This window comes from Ranitomeya imitator, chromosome 5, assembly GCF_032444005.1.
Source record: "Ranitomeya imitator isolate aRanImi1 chromosome 5, aRanImi1.pri, whole genome shotgun sequence".
In the NCBI taxonomy this organism is placed as follows: Eukaryota; Metazoa; Chordata; class Amphibia; order Anura; family Dendrobatidae; genus Ranitomeya; species Ranitomeya imitator.
Window position 1 is genome coordinate 682,369,783 of NC_091286.1, and position 17,693 is coordinate 682,387,475.

Here is a 17,693-nt window from a genome sequence, read left to right on the forward strand (position 1 = left end):
AGCTGCAGTGTAAAGTATGGGGAGTTGTACTCTGCTGTGGTGGGAAATGATGCAAGGCTCGGTATTGTGGGGTGTGCTGGAGAAATACTGGGGGAGCACAGAGTGGGAGCAGCTGCAGTGTAAAGTATGGGGGGGCTGTACTCTGCTGTGGTGGGAAATGATGCTCGGCCGGGTATTGTGGGGTGTGCTGGAGAATACTGGGGGAGCACAGACTGGGAGCAGCTGCAGTGTAAAGTATGGGGGGGGCTGTACTCTGCTGTGGTGGGAAATGATGCTCGGCCGGGTATTGTGGGGTGTGCTGGAGAATACTGGGGGAGCACAGACTGGGAGCAGCTGCAGTGTAAAGTATGGGGGGCTGTACTCTGTCATTGTGGGAATTGATGCCCGGCCAGGTATTGTGGGGTGTGCTGGAGAATACTGGGGGAGCACAGACTGGGAGCAGCTGCAGTGTAAAGTATGGGGGGGCTGTACTCTGCTGTGGTGGGAAATGATGCTCGGCCGGGTATTGTGGGGTGTGCTGGAGAATACTGGGGGAGCACAGACTGGGAGCAGCTGCAGTGTAAAGTATGGGGGGGGGGGGCTGTACTCTGCTGTGGTGGGAAATGATGCTCGGCCGGGTATTGTGGGGTGTGCTGGAGAATACTGGGGGAGCACAGACTGGGAGCAGCTGCAGTGTAAAGTATGGGGGGCTGTACTCTGTCATTGTGGGAATTGATGCCCGGCCAGGTATTGTGGGGTGTGCTGGAGAATACTGGGGGAGCACAGACTGGGAGCAGCTGCAGTGTAAAGTATGGGGGGGCTGTACTCTGCTGTGGTGGGAAATGATGCTCGGCCGGGTATTGTGGGGTGTGCTGGAGAATACTGGGGGAGCACAGACTGGGAGCAGCTGCAGTGTAAAGTATGGGGGGGGGGGCTGTACTCTGCTGTGGTGGGAAATGATGCTCGGCCGGGTATTGTGGGGTGTGCTGGAGAATACTGGGGGAGCACAGACTGGGAGCAGCTGCAGTGTAAAGTATGGGGGGCTGTACTCTGTCATTGTGGGAATTGATGCCCGGCCAGGTATTGTGGGGTGTGCTGGAGAATACTGGGGGAGCACAGACTGGGAGCAGCTGCAGTGTAAAGTATGGGGGGGGGGCTGTACTCTGCTGTGGTGGGAAATGATGCTCGGCCGGGTATTGTGGGGTGTGCTGGAGAATACTGGGGGAGCACAGACTGGGAGCAGCTGCAGTGTAAAGTATGGGGGGCTGTACTCTGTCATTGTGGGAATTGATGCCCGGCCAGGTATTGTGGGGTGTGCTGGAGAATACTGGGGGAGCACAGACTGGGAGCAGCTGCAGTGTAAAGTATGGGGGGGCTGTACTCTGCTGTGGTGGGAAATGATGCTCGGCCGGGTATTGTGGGGTGTGCTGGAGAATACTGGGGGAGCACAGACTGGGAGCAGCTGCAGTGTAAAGTATGGGGGGGGGGGCTGTACTCTGCTGTGGTGGGAAATGATGCTCGGCCGGGAATTGTGGGGTGTGCTGTGGAATACTGGGGGAGCACAGACTGGGAGCAGCTGCAGTGTAAAGTATGGGGGGCTGTACTCTGTCATTGTGGGAATTGATGCCCGGCCAGGTATTGTGGGGTGTGCTGGAGAATACTGGGGGAGCACAGACTGGGAGCAGCTGCAGTGTAAAGTATGGGGAGTTGTACTCTGTCGTTGTGGGAATTGATGCACGGCCAGGTATTGTGGGGTGTGCTGGAGAATACTGGGGGAGCACAGACTGGGAGCAGCTGCAGTGTAAAATATGGGGAGTTGTACTCTGTCGTTGTGGGAATTGATGCACGGCCAGGTATTGTGGGGTGTGCTGGAGAATACTGGGGGAGCACAGAGTGGGAGCAGCTGCAGTGTAAAGTATGGGGAGTTGTACTCTGTCGTTGTGGGAATTGATGCACGGCCAGGTATTGTGGGGTGTGCTGGAGAATACTGGGGGAGCACAGACTGGGAGCAGCTGCAGTGTAAAATATGGGGAGTTGTACTCTGTCGTTGTGGGAATTGATGCACGGCCAGGTATTGTGGGGTGTGCTGGAGAATACTGGAGGGCACAGAGTGGGAGCAGCTGCAGTGTAAAGTATGGGGGGTTGTACTCTGCTGTTGTGGGAATTGATACACGGCCAGGTATTGTGGGGTGTGCTGGAGAAATACTGGGGGAGCACAGAGTGGGAGCAGCTGCAGTGTAAAGTATGGGGGGTGTACTTTGCCATTGTGGGAATTGATGTGGGCTGCAGAGGATATATGTGGGGGATTATACGTCCCACCGCAGTGGGGCACACAGAGGTATCATTGTGTTTGCAGGTTTCAGGAGTGCAATGATGGGGAGAGCAGGGAGTATGGAAAGGTCTCTACGTAAAGGGCAACTACAAGTCCCAGCAAGCCACCTGATATCAGTATGAACATTTAGTGAAGCCTGGAACCAGGCGAAGCTAGGCCCCCTTAGATCAGTAGGAACATGACCAGGAGGAGCAGCCTGAGGGCCCCTGCCCCCTATCATGCTGTAGGTGGGGTCAGTGTCAGATTTGGGACTTCTGGCCTCCATCTCCACCTCTGCTTGCTGTCAGTGACAGGCAGAGCCCCAGCACTCCTCCCCCACATGACTCCCCAACAAGGGGGGCACATCACATGACCCCAGGCTGGAGGCCATTTTGAACCCCCCCCCCCCAATAAAAGGTGTCCATGAGTCAGGGAGGGGGCGGAAGTGACGTCACCAAGGCGGAAGCAGAAGGATCCCCCCCCCCCCTTAGGTTTTGGAGAGAAGGAAGATGGCGGCGAAGTCGGACGGCGTGTTGGGGGTCGGCTCCGGTTTCGCCCAGCTGCATAACCTGGACGAGGCGGCGGCGGTGGCGGCTGTGGAGGACGGCCGGGGAGGGGACGGGGACCCCGGGGAGAGCAGCTCCATCCACATCTGCCACTGCTGTAACACGTCGTCCTGCTACTGGGGCTGCCGCTCGGCCTGTCTGCGCGCCCTGCTGCGGAGGGTGAAGGGGCAGCCGGCACCGCCGCCCGCCGGGACCGCCGCGCCGGGGGACCGGGCCTGGCTGGACTGCCTGTGGATCGTGCTGGCCCTGCTCGTCTTCTTCTGGGACGTGGGCACCGACGTGTGGCTGGCGGCGGACTACTACTCCCAGCGGGACTACGTCTGCTTCTCGCTGACGCTGGGCTTCGTGCTGGTGCCCTCCGTGCTGGTGCAGATCCTCAGCTTCAGGTGGTTCGCCCAGGATTACACCGGCGGGGGGCTGGGGGCGGTGGAGGGGCTGAGCAGCCGGGGACCCCCAATGATGGGCAACACTCATCATCACCACTACTACCACCGCCATCATCCCTACACCACGACCAGCCCCGGAGCCGACAGGTTCTGCCGCCTGTCCGTGTGGATCTGGCAGACGGTCATCCACGTCCTGCAGATGGGGCAAGTGTGGAGGTAAGAGAGGGCTGCTGCTGAGTAAAGCACGGGGAGCTGCTGCAGGGTAAAGCACGGGGAGCGGGGTGGTGAGGTAAGAGAGGGCTGCGGCAGGGTAAAGCACGGGGAGCTGCTGCAGGGTGAAGCACGGGGAGTGGAGAGGTGAGGTAAGAGAGGACTGCGGCAGGGTAAAGCACGGGGGAGCTGCTGCAGGGTAAAGCAGGGGGAGCTGCTGCAGGGTAAAGCACGGGGAGCGGGGTGGTGAGGTAAGAGAGGGCAGCTGCGGGGTAAAGTACGGGGAGCGGGGTGGTGAGGTAAGAGAGGGCAGCTGCGGGGTAAAGTACGGGGAGCGGGGTGGTGAGGTAAGAGAGGGCAGCTGCAGGGTAAAGCATGGGGGAGCGGGGTGGTGAGGTAAGAGAGGGCAGCTGCAGGGTAAAGCACGGGGAGTGGGGTGGTGCGCCGAGAAGGAGCTGCTGCAGGGTAAAGCACGGGGAGCGGGGTGGTGCGCCGAGAAGGGGCTGCTGCAGGGTAAAGCACGCGGGAGCGGGGTGGTGCACCGAGAAGGAGCCAACGATAAATGCTGGTGGCACTGGTTCTGCGCTGTGGAAAAAATACTGGTATGATGCAAAGGTAATGTTGTACCGGTGTGATGCCAGGATGGATGCTGGGAGTACAGGGTTAATAGACAGGTAACGTAGGGTGCACTGAATTAATGCAGGAGGACTGGTTTGGTGCGGTTAGTTGGCTGTGGAGCGGTGCTCTCTGGGTGGACTGGTTGGCTGTGGAGCGGCGCTCTCTGGATGGACTGGTTGGCTGTGGAGCGGTGCTCTGGGTGGACTGGTTGGCTGTGGGGCGGTGCTCTCTGGGTGGACTGGTTGGCTGTGGAGCGGTGCTCTGTGGGTGGAGCGGTGCTCTCTGGGTGGACTGGTTGGCTGTGGAGCGGTGCTCTGGGTGGACTGGTTGGCTGGAGCGGTGCTCTCTGGGTGGACTGGTTGGCTGTGGAGCGGTGCTCTCTGGGTGGACTGGTTGGCTGTGGAGCGGTGCTCTCTGGGTGGACTGGTTGGCTGTGGAGCGGTGCTCTCTGGGTGGACTGGTTGGCTGTGGAGCGGTGCTCTCTGGGTGGACTGGTTGGCTGTGGAGCGGTGCTCTCTGGGTGGACTGGTTGGCTGTGGAGCGGCGCTCTGTGGGCGGACTGGTTGGCTGTGGAGCGGCGCTCTGTGGGCGGACTGGTTGGCTGTGGAGCGGCCCTCTCTGGGTGGACTGGTTGGCTGTGGAGCGGCGCTCTGTGGGCGGACTGGTTGGCTGTGGAGCGGCGCTCTGTGGGCGGACTGGTTGGCTGTGGAGCGCTGCTCTCTGGGCGGACTGGTTGGCTGTGGAGCGGTGCTCTCTGGGTGGACTGGTTGGCTGTGGAGCGGTGCTCTCTGGGTGGACTGGTTGGCTGTGGAGCGGTGCTCTCTGGGTGGACTGGTTGGCTGTGGAGCGGTGCTCTCTGGGTGGACTGGTTGGCTGTGGAGCGGTGCTCTGTGGGTGGACTGGTTGGCTGTGGAGCGGTGCTCTCTGGGTGGACTGGTTGGCTGTGGAGCGGTGCTCTCTGGGTGGACTGGTTGGCTGTGGAGCGGTGCTCTGTGGGTGGACTGGTTGGCTGTGGAGCGGTGCTCTCTGGGTGGACTGGTTGGCTGTGGAGCGGTGCTCTCTGGGTGGACTGGTTGGCTGTGGAGCGGTGCTCTCTGGGTGGACTGGTTGGCTGTGGAGCGGTGCTCTGTGGGTGGACTGGTTGGCTGTGGAGCGGTGCTCTCTGGGTGGACTGGTTGGCTGTGGAGCGGTGCTCTCTGGGTGGACTGGTTGGCTCTGGTGCGTTCTCTTGGTGGATCGGTTGGTTGTATTCTCTGGGCGGACTGGTTGGTTGTATTCTCTGGGCGGACTGGTTGGTTGTGTTGCGTTCTCTGGGTGGACCGGTTTGTCTCTTACTGGGAGCTGCCAGGGATGGTGTCTGGTCCTGTGCCAGCTGCTGGTGATGTGAGGACACCGTGTGTGTGTGAGGTGCAGGAGCTGCTGCACTTGTAGTGAGGGGTTAATGCTCCGCTGTGGGGGGAGATGGTGGGCTCTGGCTCCTGCACTGACAGTGTGGGGGCTTCATCTTCTCACCTGACAATGCTACTGGGAAGGAAGGTGCAGTGATAAAGCTCAGGGGCACAGATTGGGGCTGTGCGGAGATGCCGGAGTATAACTGTGGGGGGACGCGGTGTGGGATTGTTACATTGGCGGAGGCTGCGGTGGAGGATGCACTGGGACTATGGCTGTTGTCTGCTGATCTGTGCAGCACAGGATGGCTTCTTGTACTGGTGTTACTATGAATGGTGCCCTCTTCCTGTAAATGTGCCAGGAACGACGCTGGTGATGGGGGAGGGGGTAATAACAGAGAACCTACATGTGGACAGGAGGGTGGTGCATGCACAGGGATCCTCCTTTTGTGGGTGCATTTGTGGGGGGCACAGGGATGCTGCTTTTTGCAGCAGTGTGATTGCATGCGATTTTGCAGGCGTGTGGTGCCCAGGATCCTGTACAGTGCGATGATTCGCGGCTCCGGCGGATGCTTCCACTGCTGATATTCCTGCAGCGCTGCTTAGTGTCTGGATAATATTCCATTAACCTTCATCCATGAGAAATACGGCCCTCGCCGGCTGGAAGAAGCTGGGCCACAGCGAATAACCTTCCCCTGCCATTCTCCGCGGTGGTGCTCACACAGCAGGAGACGCTGCAGCTTCAGACCTGTCTGTTACACACCCAGATGTGCATCCAGGGTCTGTAGATCTATCAGAGATGGGGGGAGGCTTCCTGTCCTCGCAGGGGGAACCCGAATCCTGGGAATGTGAAGGGAAATTGGTGCAATGTCAGCAGCGATGCTGGGAGTGTTTGTCAGGCAGGTCAGGTATTGTGTAGGCGCTTAAAGCTGTCCCCAGCCCCCAGTACATCCACAGCCTGATCCGCAGACACAGACTGGGAGCAGGTTCTGTACCAGGTTCTGTAGTCAAGTGCTGAACCACACTCTAAACTGGGGGAACTGAACCACACGCCTATACTGGGAGCCTATACTGGGAGCCGTCCATAGTCAGGTGCTGAACCACACTCCTATACTGGGAACTAAACCACACTCCTATACTGGGGGAACTGAACCACACTCCTATACTGGGGGAACTGAACCACACTCCTATACTGGGAGCTGTCCATAGTCAGGTGCTGAACCTCACTCCTATACTGGGAGCCGTCCGTAGTCAGGTGCTGAACCAAACTGGGAGCCGTCCGTAGTCAGGTGCTGAACCAAACTGGGAGCTGTCCGTAGTCAGGTGCTGAACCACACTCCTATACTGGGAGCCGTCCGTAGTCAGGTGCTGAACCACACTCCTATACTGGGAACTAAACCACACTCCTATACTGGGAACTAAACCACACTCCTATACTGGGGGAACTGAACCACACTCCTATACTGGGGGAACTGAACCACACTCCTATACTGGGAGCTGTCCATAGTCAGGTGCTGAACCTCACTCCTATACTGGGAGCTGCCCGTAGTCAGGTGCTGAACCTCACTCCTATACTGGGAGCCGTCCGTAGTCAGGTGCTGAACCAAACTGGGAGCTGTCCGTAGTCAGGTGCTGAACCACACTCCTATACTGGGAGCTGTCCATAGTCAGGTGCTGAACCTCACTCCTATACTGGGAGCTGCCCGTAGTCAGGTGCTGAACCTCACTCCTATACTGGGAGCCGTCCGTAGTCAGGTGCTGAACCAAACTGGGAGCTGTCCGTAGTCAGGTGCTGAACCACACTCCTATACTGGGAGCTGTCCATAGTCAGGTGCTGAACCTCACTCCTATACTGGGAGCTGCCCGTAGTCAGGTGCTGAACCTCACTCCTATACTGGGAGCTGTCCATAGTCAGGTGCTGAACCTCACTCCTATACTGGGAGCCGTCCGTAGTCAGGTGCAGAACCAAACTGGGAGCTGTCCGTAGTCAGGTGCTGAACCACACTCCTATACTGGGAGCTGTCCGTAGTCAGGTGCTGAACCAAACTGGGAGCTGTCCGTAGTCAGGTGCTGAACCTCACTCCTATACTGGGAGCTGTCCATAGTCAGGTGCTGAACCTCACTCCTATACTGGGAGCTGTCCGTAGTCAGGTGCTGAACCACACTCCTATACTGGGAGCCGTCCGTAGTCAGGTGCTGAACCACACTCCTATACTGGGAGCCGTCCGTAGTCAGGTGCTGAACCAAACTGGGAGCTGTCCGTAGTCAGGTGCTGAACCTCACTCCTATACTGGGAGCTGTCCATAGTCAGGTGCTGAACCTCACTCCTATACTGGGAGCTGTCCGTAGTCAGGTGCTGAACCTCACTCCTATACTGGGAGCTGTCCATAGTCAGGTGCTGAACCTCACTCCTATACTGGGAGCCGTCCGTAGTCAGGTGCTGAACCTCACTCCTATACTGGGAGCTGTCCGTAGTCAGGTGCTGAACCACACTCCTATACTGGGAGCCGTCCGTAGTCAGGTGCTGAACCTCACTCCTATACTGGGAGCCGTCCGTAGTCAGGTGCTGAACCACACTCCTATACTGGGAGCCGTCCGTAGTCAGGTGCTGAACCTCACTCCTATACTGGGAGCTGTCCATAGTCAGGTGCTGAACCTCACTCCTATACTGGGAGCTGTCCATAGTCAGGTGCTGAACCTCACTCCTATACTGGGAGCTGTCCATAGTCAGGTGCTGAACCTCACTCCTATACTGGGAGCTGTCCGTAGTCAGGTGCTGAACCTCACTCCTATACTGGGAGCTGTCCGTAGTCAGGTGCTGAACCTCACTCCTATACTGGGAGCTGTCCGTAGTCAGGTGCTGAACCTCACTCCTATACTGGGAGCTGTCCGTAGTCAGGTGCTGAACCTCACTCCTATACTGGGAGCCGTCCGTAGTCAGGTGCTGAACCACACTCCTATACTGGGAGCTGTCCGTAGTCAGGTGCTGAACCACACTCCTATACTGGGAGCTGTCCGTAGTCAGGTGCTGAACCACACTCCTATACTGGGAGCTGTCCGTAGTCAGGTGCTGAACCTCACTCCTATACTGGGAGCTGTCCGTAGTCAGGTGCTGAACCTCACTCCTATACTGGGAGCCGTCCGTAGTCAGGTGCTGAACCAAACTGGGAGCTGTCCGTAGTCAGGTGCTGAACCACACTCCTATACTGAGAGCCGTCCGTAGTCAGGTGCTGAACCAAACTGGGAGCTGTCCGTAGTCAGGTGCTGAACCTCACTCCTATACTGGGAGCTGTCCGTAGTCAGGTGCTGAACCACACTCCTATACTGGGAGCTGTCCGTAGTCAGGTGCTGAACCAAACTGGGAGCTGTCCGTAGTCAGGTGCTGAACCACACTCCTATACTGGGAGCCGTCCGTAGTCAGGTGCTGAACCAAACTGGGAGCTGTCCGTAGTCAGGTGCTGAACCACACTCCTATACTGGGAGCCGTCCGTAGTCAGGTGCTGAACCTCACTCCTATACTGGGAGCCGTCCGTAGTCAGGTGCTGAACCAAACTGGGAGCTGTCCGTAGTCAGGTGCTGAACCACACTCCTATACTGGGAGCCGTCCGTAGTCAGGTGCTGAACCAAACTGGGAGCTGTCCGTAGTCAGGTGCTGAACCACACTCCTATACTGGGAGCCGTCCGTAGTCAGGTGCTGAACCTCACTCCTATACTGGGAGCCGTCCGTAGTCAGGTGCTGAACCAAACTGGGAGCTGTCCGTAGTCAGGTGCTGAACCACACTCCTATACTGGGAGCCGTCTGTAGTCAGGTGCTGAACCAAACTGGGAGCTGTCCGTAGTCAGGTGCTGAACCACACTCCTATACTGAGAGCCGTCCGTAGTCAGGTGCTGAACCACACTCCTATACTGGGAGCCGTCCGTAGTCAGGTGCTGAACCAAACTGGGAGCTGTCCGTAGTCAGGTGCTGAACCACACTCCTATACTGGGAGCCGTCCGTAGTCAGGTGCTGAACCTCACTCCTATACTGGGAGCCGTCCGTAGTCAGGTGCTGAACCTCACTCCTATACTGGGAGCCGTCCGTAGTCAGGTGCTGAACCTCACTCCTATACTGGGAGCCGTCCGTAGTCAGGTGCTGAACCTCACTCCTATACTGGGAGCCGTCCGTAGTCAGGTGCTGAACCTCACTCCTATACTGGGAGCCGTCCGTAGTCAGGTGCTGAACCTCACTCCTATACTGGGAGCTGTCCATAGTCAGGTGCTGAACCTCACTCCTATACTGAAAGCCGTCCATAGTCAGGTGCTGAACCACACTCCTATACTGGGAGCTGTCCATAGTCAGGTGCTGAACCTCACTCCTATACTGAAAGCCGTCCATAGTCAGGTGCTGAACCTCACTCCTATACTGGGAGCCGTCCGTAGTCAGGTGCTGAACCTCACTCCTATACTGGGAGCCGTCCGTAGTCAGGTGCTGAACCACACTCCTATACTGGGAGCCGTCCGTAGTCAGGTGCTGAACCAAACTGGGAGCCGTCCGTAGTCAGGTGCTGAACCACACTCCTATACTGGGAGCCGTCCGTAGTCAGGTGCTGAACCAAACTGGGAGCCGTCCGTAGTCAGGTGCTGAACCACACTCCTATACTGGGAGCTGTCCGTAGTCAGGTGCTGAACCACACTCCTATACTGGGAGCCGTCTGTAGTCAGGTGCTGAACCTCACTCCTATACTGGGAGCCGTCCGTAGTCAGGTGCTGAACCACACTCCTATACTGGGAGCCGTCTGTAGTCAGGTGCTGAACCACACTCCTATACTGGGAGCTGTCCGTAGTCAGGTGCTGAACCACACTCCTATACTGGGAGCCGTCCGTAGTCAGGTGCTGAACCACGCTCCTATACTGGGAGCCGTCCGTAGTCAGGTGCTGAACCAAACTGGGAGCCGTCCGTAGTCAGGTGCTGAACCACACTCCTATACTGGGAGCCGTCCGTAGTCAGGTGCTGAACCTCACTCCTATACTGGGAGCCGTCCGTAGTCAGGTGCTGAACCAAACTGGGAGCTGTCCGTAGTCAGGTGCTGAACCACACTCCTATACTGGGAGCTGTCCATAGTCAGGTGCTGAACCTCACTCCTATACTGGGAGCTGCCCGTAGTCAGGTGCTGAACCTCACTCCTATACTGGGAGCCGTCCGTAGTCAGGTGCTGAACCAAACTGGGAGCCGTCCGTAGTCAGGTGCTGAACCACACTCCTATACTGGGAGCCGTCCGTAGTCAGGTGCTGAACCTCACTCCTATACTGGGAGCCGTCCGTAGTCAGGTGCTGAACCAAACTGGGAGCTGTCCGTAGTCAGGTGCTGAACCACACTCCTATACTGGGAGCCGTCCGAAGTCAGGTGCTGAACCACACTCCTATACTGGGAGCCGTCCGTAGTCAGGTGCTGAACCACACTCCTATACTGAGAGCTGTCCGTAGTCAGGTGCTGAACCACACTCCTATACTGAGAGCTGTCCGTAGTCAGGTGCTGAACCTCACTCCTATACTGGGAGCCGTGTGTAGTCAGGTGCTGAACCAAACTGGGAGCTGTCCGTAGTCAGGTGCTGAACCTCACTCCTATACTGGGAGCCGTCCGTAGTCAGGTGCTGAACCACACTCCTATACTGGGAGCCGTCTGTAGTCAGGTGCTGAACCTCACTCCTATACTGGGAGCCGTCCGTAGTCAGGTGCTGAACCACACTCCTATACTGGGAGCCGTCCGTAGTCAGGTGCTGAACCTCACTCCTATACTGGGAGCTGTCCGTAGTCAGGTGCTGAACCACACTCCTATACTGGGAGCCGTCCGTAGTCAGGTGCTGAACCACACTCCTATACTGGGAGCTGTCCGTAGTCAGGTGCTGAACCTCACTCCTATACTGAGAGCTGTCCGTAGTCAGGTGCTGAACCTCACTCCTATACTGGGAGCTGTCCGTAGTCAGGTGCTGAACCTCACTCCTATACTGAGAGCTGTCCGTAGTCAGGTGCTGAACCACACTCCTATACTGGGAGCCGTCCGTAGTCAGGTGCTGAACCAAACTGGGAGCTGTCCGTAGTCAGGTGCTGAACCACACTCCTATACTGGGAGCTGTCCGTAGTCAGGTGCTGAACCACACTCCTATACTGGGAGCCGTCCGTAGTCAGGTGCTGAACTCACTCCTATACTGGGAGCCGTCCGTAGTCAGGTGCTGAACCAAACTGGGAGCTGTCCGTAGTCAGGTGCTGAACCACACTCCTATACTGGGAGCCGTCCGTAGTCAGGTGCTGAACCACACTCCTATACTGGGAGCCGTCCGTAGTCAGGTGCTGAACCACACTCCTATACTGGGAGCTGTTTGTAGTCAGGTGCTGAACCTCACTCCTATACTGGGAGCCATCCGTAGTCAGGTGCTGAACCACACTCCTATACTGGGAGCCGTCCGTAGTCAGGTGCTGAACCTCACTCCTATACTGGGAGCCGTGTGTAGTCAGGTGCTGAACCAAACTGGGAGCTGTCCGTAGTCAGGTGCTGAACCACACTCCTATACTGGGAGCCGTCTGTAGTCAGGTGCTGAACCACACTCCTATACTGGGAGCCGTCTGTAGTCAGGTGCTGAACCTCACTCCTATACTGGGAGCCGTCCGTAGTCAGGTGCTGAACCACACTCCTATACTGGGAGCCGTCCGTAGTCAGGTGCTGAACCACACTCCTATACTGGGAGCCGTCTGTAGTCAGGTGCTGAACCACACTCCTATACTGGGAGCCGTCTGTAGTCAGGTGCTGAACCTCACTCCTATACTGGGAGCCGTCCGTAGTCAGGTGCTGAACCACACTCCTATACTGGGAGCCATCCGTAGTCAGGTGCTGAACCACACTCCTATACTGGGAGCCGTCCGTAGTCAGGTGCTGAACCTCACTCCTATACTGGGAGCCGTGTGTAGTCAGGTGCTGAACCAAACTGGGAGCTGTCCGTAGTCAGGTGCTGAACCACACTCCTATACTGGGAGCCGTCTGTAGTCAGGTGCTGAACCACACTCCTATACTGGGAGCCGTCTGTAGTCAGGTGCTGAACCTCACTCCTATACTGGGAGCCGTCCGTAGTCAGGTGCTGAACCACACTCCTATACTGGGAGCCGTCTGTAGTCAGGTGCTGAACCTCACTCCTATACTGGGAGCCGTCTGTAGTCAGGTGCTGAACCACACTCCTATACTGGGAGCCGTCCGTAGTCAGGTGCTGAACCACACTCCTATACTGGGAGCCGTCCGTAGTCAGGTGCTGAACCTCACTTCTATACTGGGAGCCGTCTGTAGTCAGGTGCTGAACCTCACTTCTATACTGGGAGCCGTCCGTAGTCAGGTGCTGAACCACACTCCTATACTGGGAGCCGTCCGTAGTCAGGTGCTGAACCACACGCCTATACTGGGAGCCGTCCGCCCGTAGTCAGGTGCTGAACCACACTCCTATACTGGGAGCCGTCTGTAGTCAGGTGCTGAACCTCACTCCTATACTGGGAGCTGTTTGTAGTCAGGTGCTGAACCTCACTCCTATACTGGGAGCTGTCCGTAGTCAGGTGCTGAACCACACTCCTATACTGGGAGCCGTCCGTAGTGAGGTGCTGAACCACGCTCCTATACTGGGAGCCGTCCGTAGTCAGGTGCTGAAACCACACTCCTATACTGGGAGCCGTCCGTAGTCAGGTGCTGAACCTCACTCCTATACTGGGAGCCATCCGTAGTCAGGTGCTGAACCACACTCCTATACTGGGAGCCGTCCGTAGTCAGGTGCTGAACCTCACTCCTATACTGGGAGCCGTCTGTAGTCAGGTGCTGAACCAAACTGGGAGCTGTCCGTAGTCAGGTGCTGAACCACACTCCTATACTGGGAGCCGTCTGTAGTCAGGTGCTGAACCTCACTCCTATACTGGGAGCTGTCCGTAGTCAGGTGCTGAACCTCACTCCTTTACTGGGAGCTGAACCTCACTCCATTACTGGGAGCCATCAAGTAGTTATTGTTCTTATCTACATACACTGTATAGGAGGCAACACTATAGACCATAGTAGAGGTGCTGAACCATAATATACTATATAGGAGCAGGCATTGTATAGTTGGAGCCCTCCGTCCATAGTAGAGGTGCTGAATTACACGCACTACATAGGGGTAGACACTATAAACTGGTAGCCTTCCATAGTGTCTGTACTTCAGCACTTCTGCTATGGCAGCCCGCAGTCCATGATGTCTGCCTCCTACATAGTAGTCTATGTAATCTGGACGGCTCCCAGTCTATAGTGTCTGCTCCTATATGGCAGAGGTGCTGAATTATACTATGTAGGGGCAGACACTATAGACGAGGCGCTCTGTATTGTAGTAGTGATCTACACAAGGACGTGACGGTGGTTTCCGTAGTCAGACCAGCTCCTGGCGGTGGCTCCTGTGTTTCGCCGCTCATCACGTACAATCATTTGTGTGTTGGATATAGTCAGGAGCGTCGGCCGCTGTCCTTTGTATCATCCAGTAAGCGCTTTCTTCCTTTTTGTGCCTCTCCTTTCTCCCCCCTCCCATCTGGCACCTTTGCTCGGGCTGCAGAATGTCCTCCGGTCTTGAGCAGGTCTCGGGCGGGAGGGAAATAAATGGTGGGTCTGCCCGAGGTTTATGCCCTGACCAGCGCCCGGCGTTGTGAGATTTCTTATTTCTCTGGACTCGTGAGTAGATGCCACCGTGCAGGGTTTTCTTGCTTTTCAGCAGACATTGTTGCCTTCCCAGGATGTATCGTCGGCTCTTCATGCTGTGTGATGATGATATGTATGTGGGCGGTTAAAAACCGTGAAGGTGGGAGCAGCTCCGGCTCATGACAGCCCCCAGCCCACCCATGCCTTCTACATTTACAGATTTCGTTCTTCATGTGAGCTGGGATCATTGAGGGAATAGTGATCCGTGGAGGAGATCCCCTGGGCGAGGACCATTTGGACTATGCTACCGTTCTGTGAACTGCCCATATTTGCACCCAATTATTGTATATACAGTCATGGCCAAAAGTATTGACACCCCTGCAATTCTGTCAGATAATACTCAGTTTCTTCCTGAAAATGATTGCAAACACAAATTATTTGGTATTATTATCTTCATTAATTTTGTCTTAAATGAAAAAAACACAAAAGAGAATGAAGCAAAAAGCAAAACATTGATCATTTCACACAAAACTCCAAAAATGGGCCGGACAAAAGTATTGGCACCCTCAGCCTAATACTTGGTTGCACAGCCTTTAGCCAAAATAACTGCGACCAACTGCTTCCGGTAACCACCAATAAGTTTCTTACAATGCTCTGCTGGAATTTTAGACCATTCTTCTTTGGCAAACTGCTCCAGGTCCCTGATATTTGAAGAGTGCCTTCTCCAAACTGCCATTTTTAGATCTCTCCACAGGTGTTTTATGGGATTCAGGTCTGGACTCATTGCTGGCCACCTTAGAAGTCTCCAGTGCTTTCTCTCAAACCATTTTCTAGTGCTTTTTGAAGTGTGTTTTGGGTCATTGTTCTGCTGGAAGACCCATGACCTTTGAGGGAGACCCAGCTTTCTCACACTGGGCCCTACATTATGCTGCAAAATTTGTTGGTAGTCTTCAGACTTCATAATGCCATGCACACGGTCAAGCAGTCCAGTGCCAGAGGCAACAAAGCAACCCCAAAACATCAGGGAACCTCCGCCATGTTTGACTGTAGGGACCGTGTTCTTTTCTTTGAATGCCTCTTTTTTTCTCCTGTAAACTCTATGTTGATGCCTTTCCCCAAAAAGCTCTACTTTTGTCTCATCTGACCAGAGAACATTCTTCCAAAACGTTTTAGGCTTTTTCAGGTAAGTTTTGGCAAACTCCTGCCTGGCTTTTTTATGTCTCGGGGTAAGAAGTGGGGTCTTCCTGGGTCTCCTACCATACAGTCCCTTTTCATTCAGACGCGGACGGATAGTACGGGTTGACACTGTTGTACCCTCGGACTGCAGGGCAGCTTGAACTTGTTTGGATGTTAGTCGAGGTTCTTTACCCAACATCCGCACAATCTTGTGTTGAAATCTCTTGTCAATTTTTCTTTTCCGTCCACATCTAGGCAGGTTAGCCACAGTGCCGTGGGCTTTAAACTTCTTGATGACACTGCGCACGGTAGACACAGGAACATTCAGGTCTTTGGAGATGGACTTGTAGCCTTGAGATTGCTCGTGCTTCCTCACAATTTGGTTTCTCAAGTCCTCAGACAGTTCTTTGTTCTTCTTTCTTTTCTCCATGCTCAATGTGGTACACACAAGGACACAGGACAGAGGTTGAGTCAACTTTAATCCATGTCAACTGGCTGCAAGTGTGATTTAGTTATTGCCAACACCTGTTAGGTGCCACAGGTAAGTTACAGGTGCTGTTAATTACACAAATTAGAGAAGCATCACATGAGTTTTCCAACAGTGCCAATAATTTTGTTCACCCCCTTTTTTATGTTTGGTGTGGAATTATATCCAATTTGGCTTTAGGACAATTCCTTGTGTTTTTTCATTTAAGACAAATTAAATGAAGATAATAATAACAAAGAATTTGTGATTGCAATCATTTTCAGGAAGAAACTGAGTATTATCTGACAGAATTGCAGGGGTGTCGATACTTTTGGCCATGACTGTAGACTCCATAAAGTGATCCGACTCCACACTGTGCAGTATGTGCATTGTTGTGATTCTGACGCTACGGGGTCTTTGGTTGCTTCAAAATTCAGGACCCCTGTCTTTTGGGGTCACATTGGGTTAAATATATAATGGAGGCAATACTCGCCTTACCAATCCTGGCCCCCTGCCAGTATCTACTACCGGCAGAGATAAAGTCTCGCTGTCGGGATATGAGACCGCTGCAGCCAATCCCCAGTTATGGGATTGGCTGAACAGTGATTATTTGTGTGTCAAGAGCGACTGGGAAGTTGAGACCAGCGTGAAAGCTGCGAAGCTTAAAAGGGGACGGTGAGGGGTATCATGCACTTTGTAAGAGGTCCTAAAAAGGATCTCCTATTGGGGTATATGATTGAGTTAGTTAAACTGGAGACCATCCCTTAAAGAGGAGACAGTGTTGTTGTTTTTCATCCTATTTGATCCATTCTGATCAATGCATCTATCACCAGCCTAAGCTGACGTTATTTTCCCCACATATGTGAATAATTGAATAATTAGTGACACAATACATCGGCGGCTACAGGGCACGCCTGCATGATATTCTGAGCACAGATAGTACTGTTGTCTGTCTCTCCCTGTTACGGAAATGGTGTAAGCACAGGCAGTATTACTTCCCTGTATCGCTCTGGGAATGGTCTTGGCACAGACAGTACTGCGTTCTTGCCACTCAGCAAATGATGAGGTTAATGCCAGTTTGACTCCTTGTAAATTCTGTTTGCACAGATAGTACTGTCTGCTTGTGACTCCTTCTAAATGATGCTAATGAATGGTGTACTAGCACTATATCTTGCCTGTAAAGGATGTACAGATAGTACTGTCACCCTGTCTCTCCCTATAATGGATGTAGGTACAGATAGTACTGTCACCCTGTCTCTCCCTATAATGGATGTAGGTACAGATAGTACTGTCACCCTGTCTCTCTCTATAATGGATGTAGGTACAGATAGTACTCTCACCCTGTCTCTCCCTATAATGGATGTAGGTACAGATAGTACTCTCACTCTCTCTCCCTATAATGGATGTAGGTACAGATAGTACTCTCACGCTGTCTCTCGCTATAATGGATGTAGGTACAGATGGTACTCTCACCCTGACTCTCGCTATAATGGATGTAGGTACAGATAGTACTCTCACCCTGTCTCTAGCTATAATGGATGTAGGTACAGATAGTACTCTCACCCTGACTCTCGCTATAATGGATGTAGGTACAGATAGTACTGTCACCCTGTCTCTCCCTATAATGGATGTAGGTACAGATGGTACTCTCACCCTGACTCTCGCTATAATGGATGTAGGTACAGATGGTACTCTCACGCTGTCTCTTGCTATAATGGATGTAGGTACAGATAGTACTGTCACTCTCTCTCCCTATAATGGATGTAGGTACAGATAGTACTCTCACGCTGTCTCTCGCTATAATGGATGTATGTACAGATGGTACTCTCACCCTGTCTCTCGCTATAATGGATGTAGGTACAGATGGTACTCTCACCCTGTCTCTAGCTATAATGGATGTAGGTACAGATAGTACTCTCACCCTG

The 17,693-nt window shown here is 54.4% G+C and overlaps 1 protein-coding gene across 2 annotated transcripts in view; it reads left to right on the top strand.

Moving 5' to 3' along the window:
* Positions 1-2,793: 2,793 nt before the first annotated feature.
* Positions 2,794-17,693, top strand: part of XKR6 (XK related 6) — a 330,521-nt gene continuing 315,621 nt past the window's right edge. For both annotated transcript variants that reach the window (XM_069728381.1, XM_069728383.1), the window contains exon 1: positions 2,794-3,458. In XM_069728381.1, the coding sequence (XP_069584482.1) occupies positions 2,800-3,458 (659 nt within the window). In that variant the 5' untranslated portion in view covers positions 2,794-2,799. The remainder of the gene's footprint in view (positions 3,459-17,693) is intronic.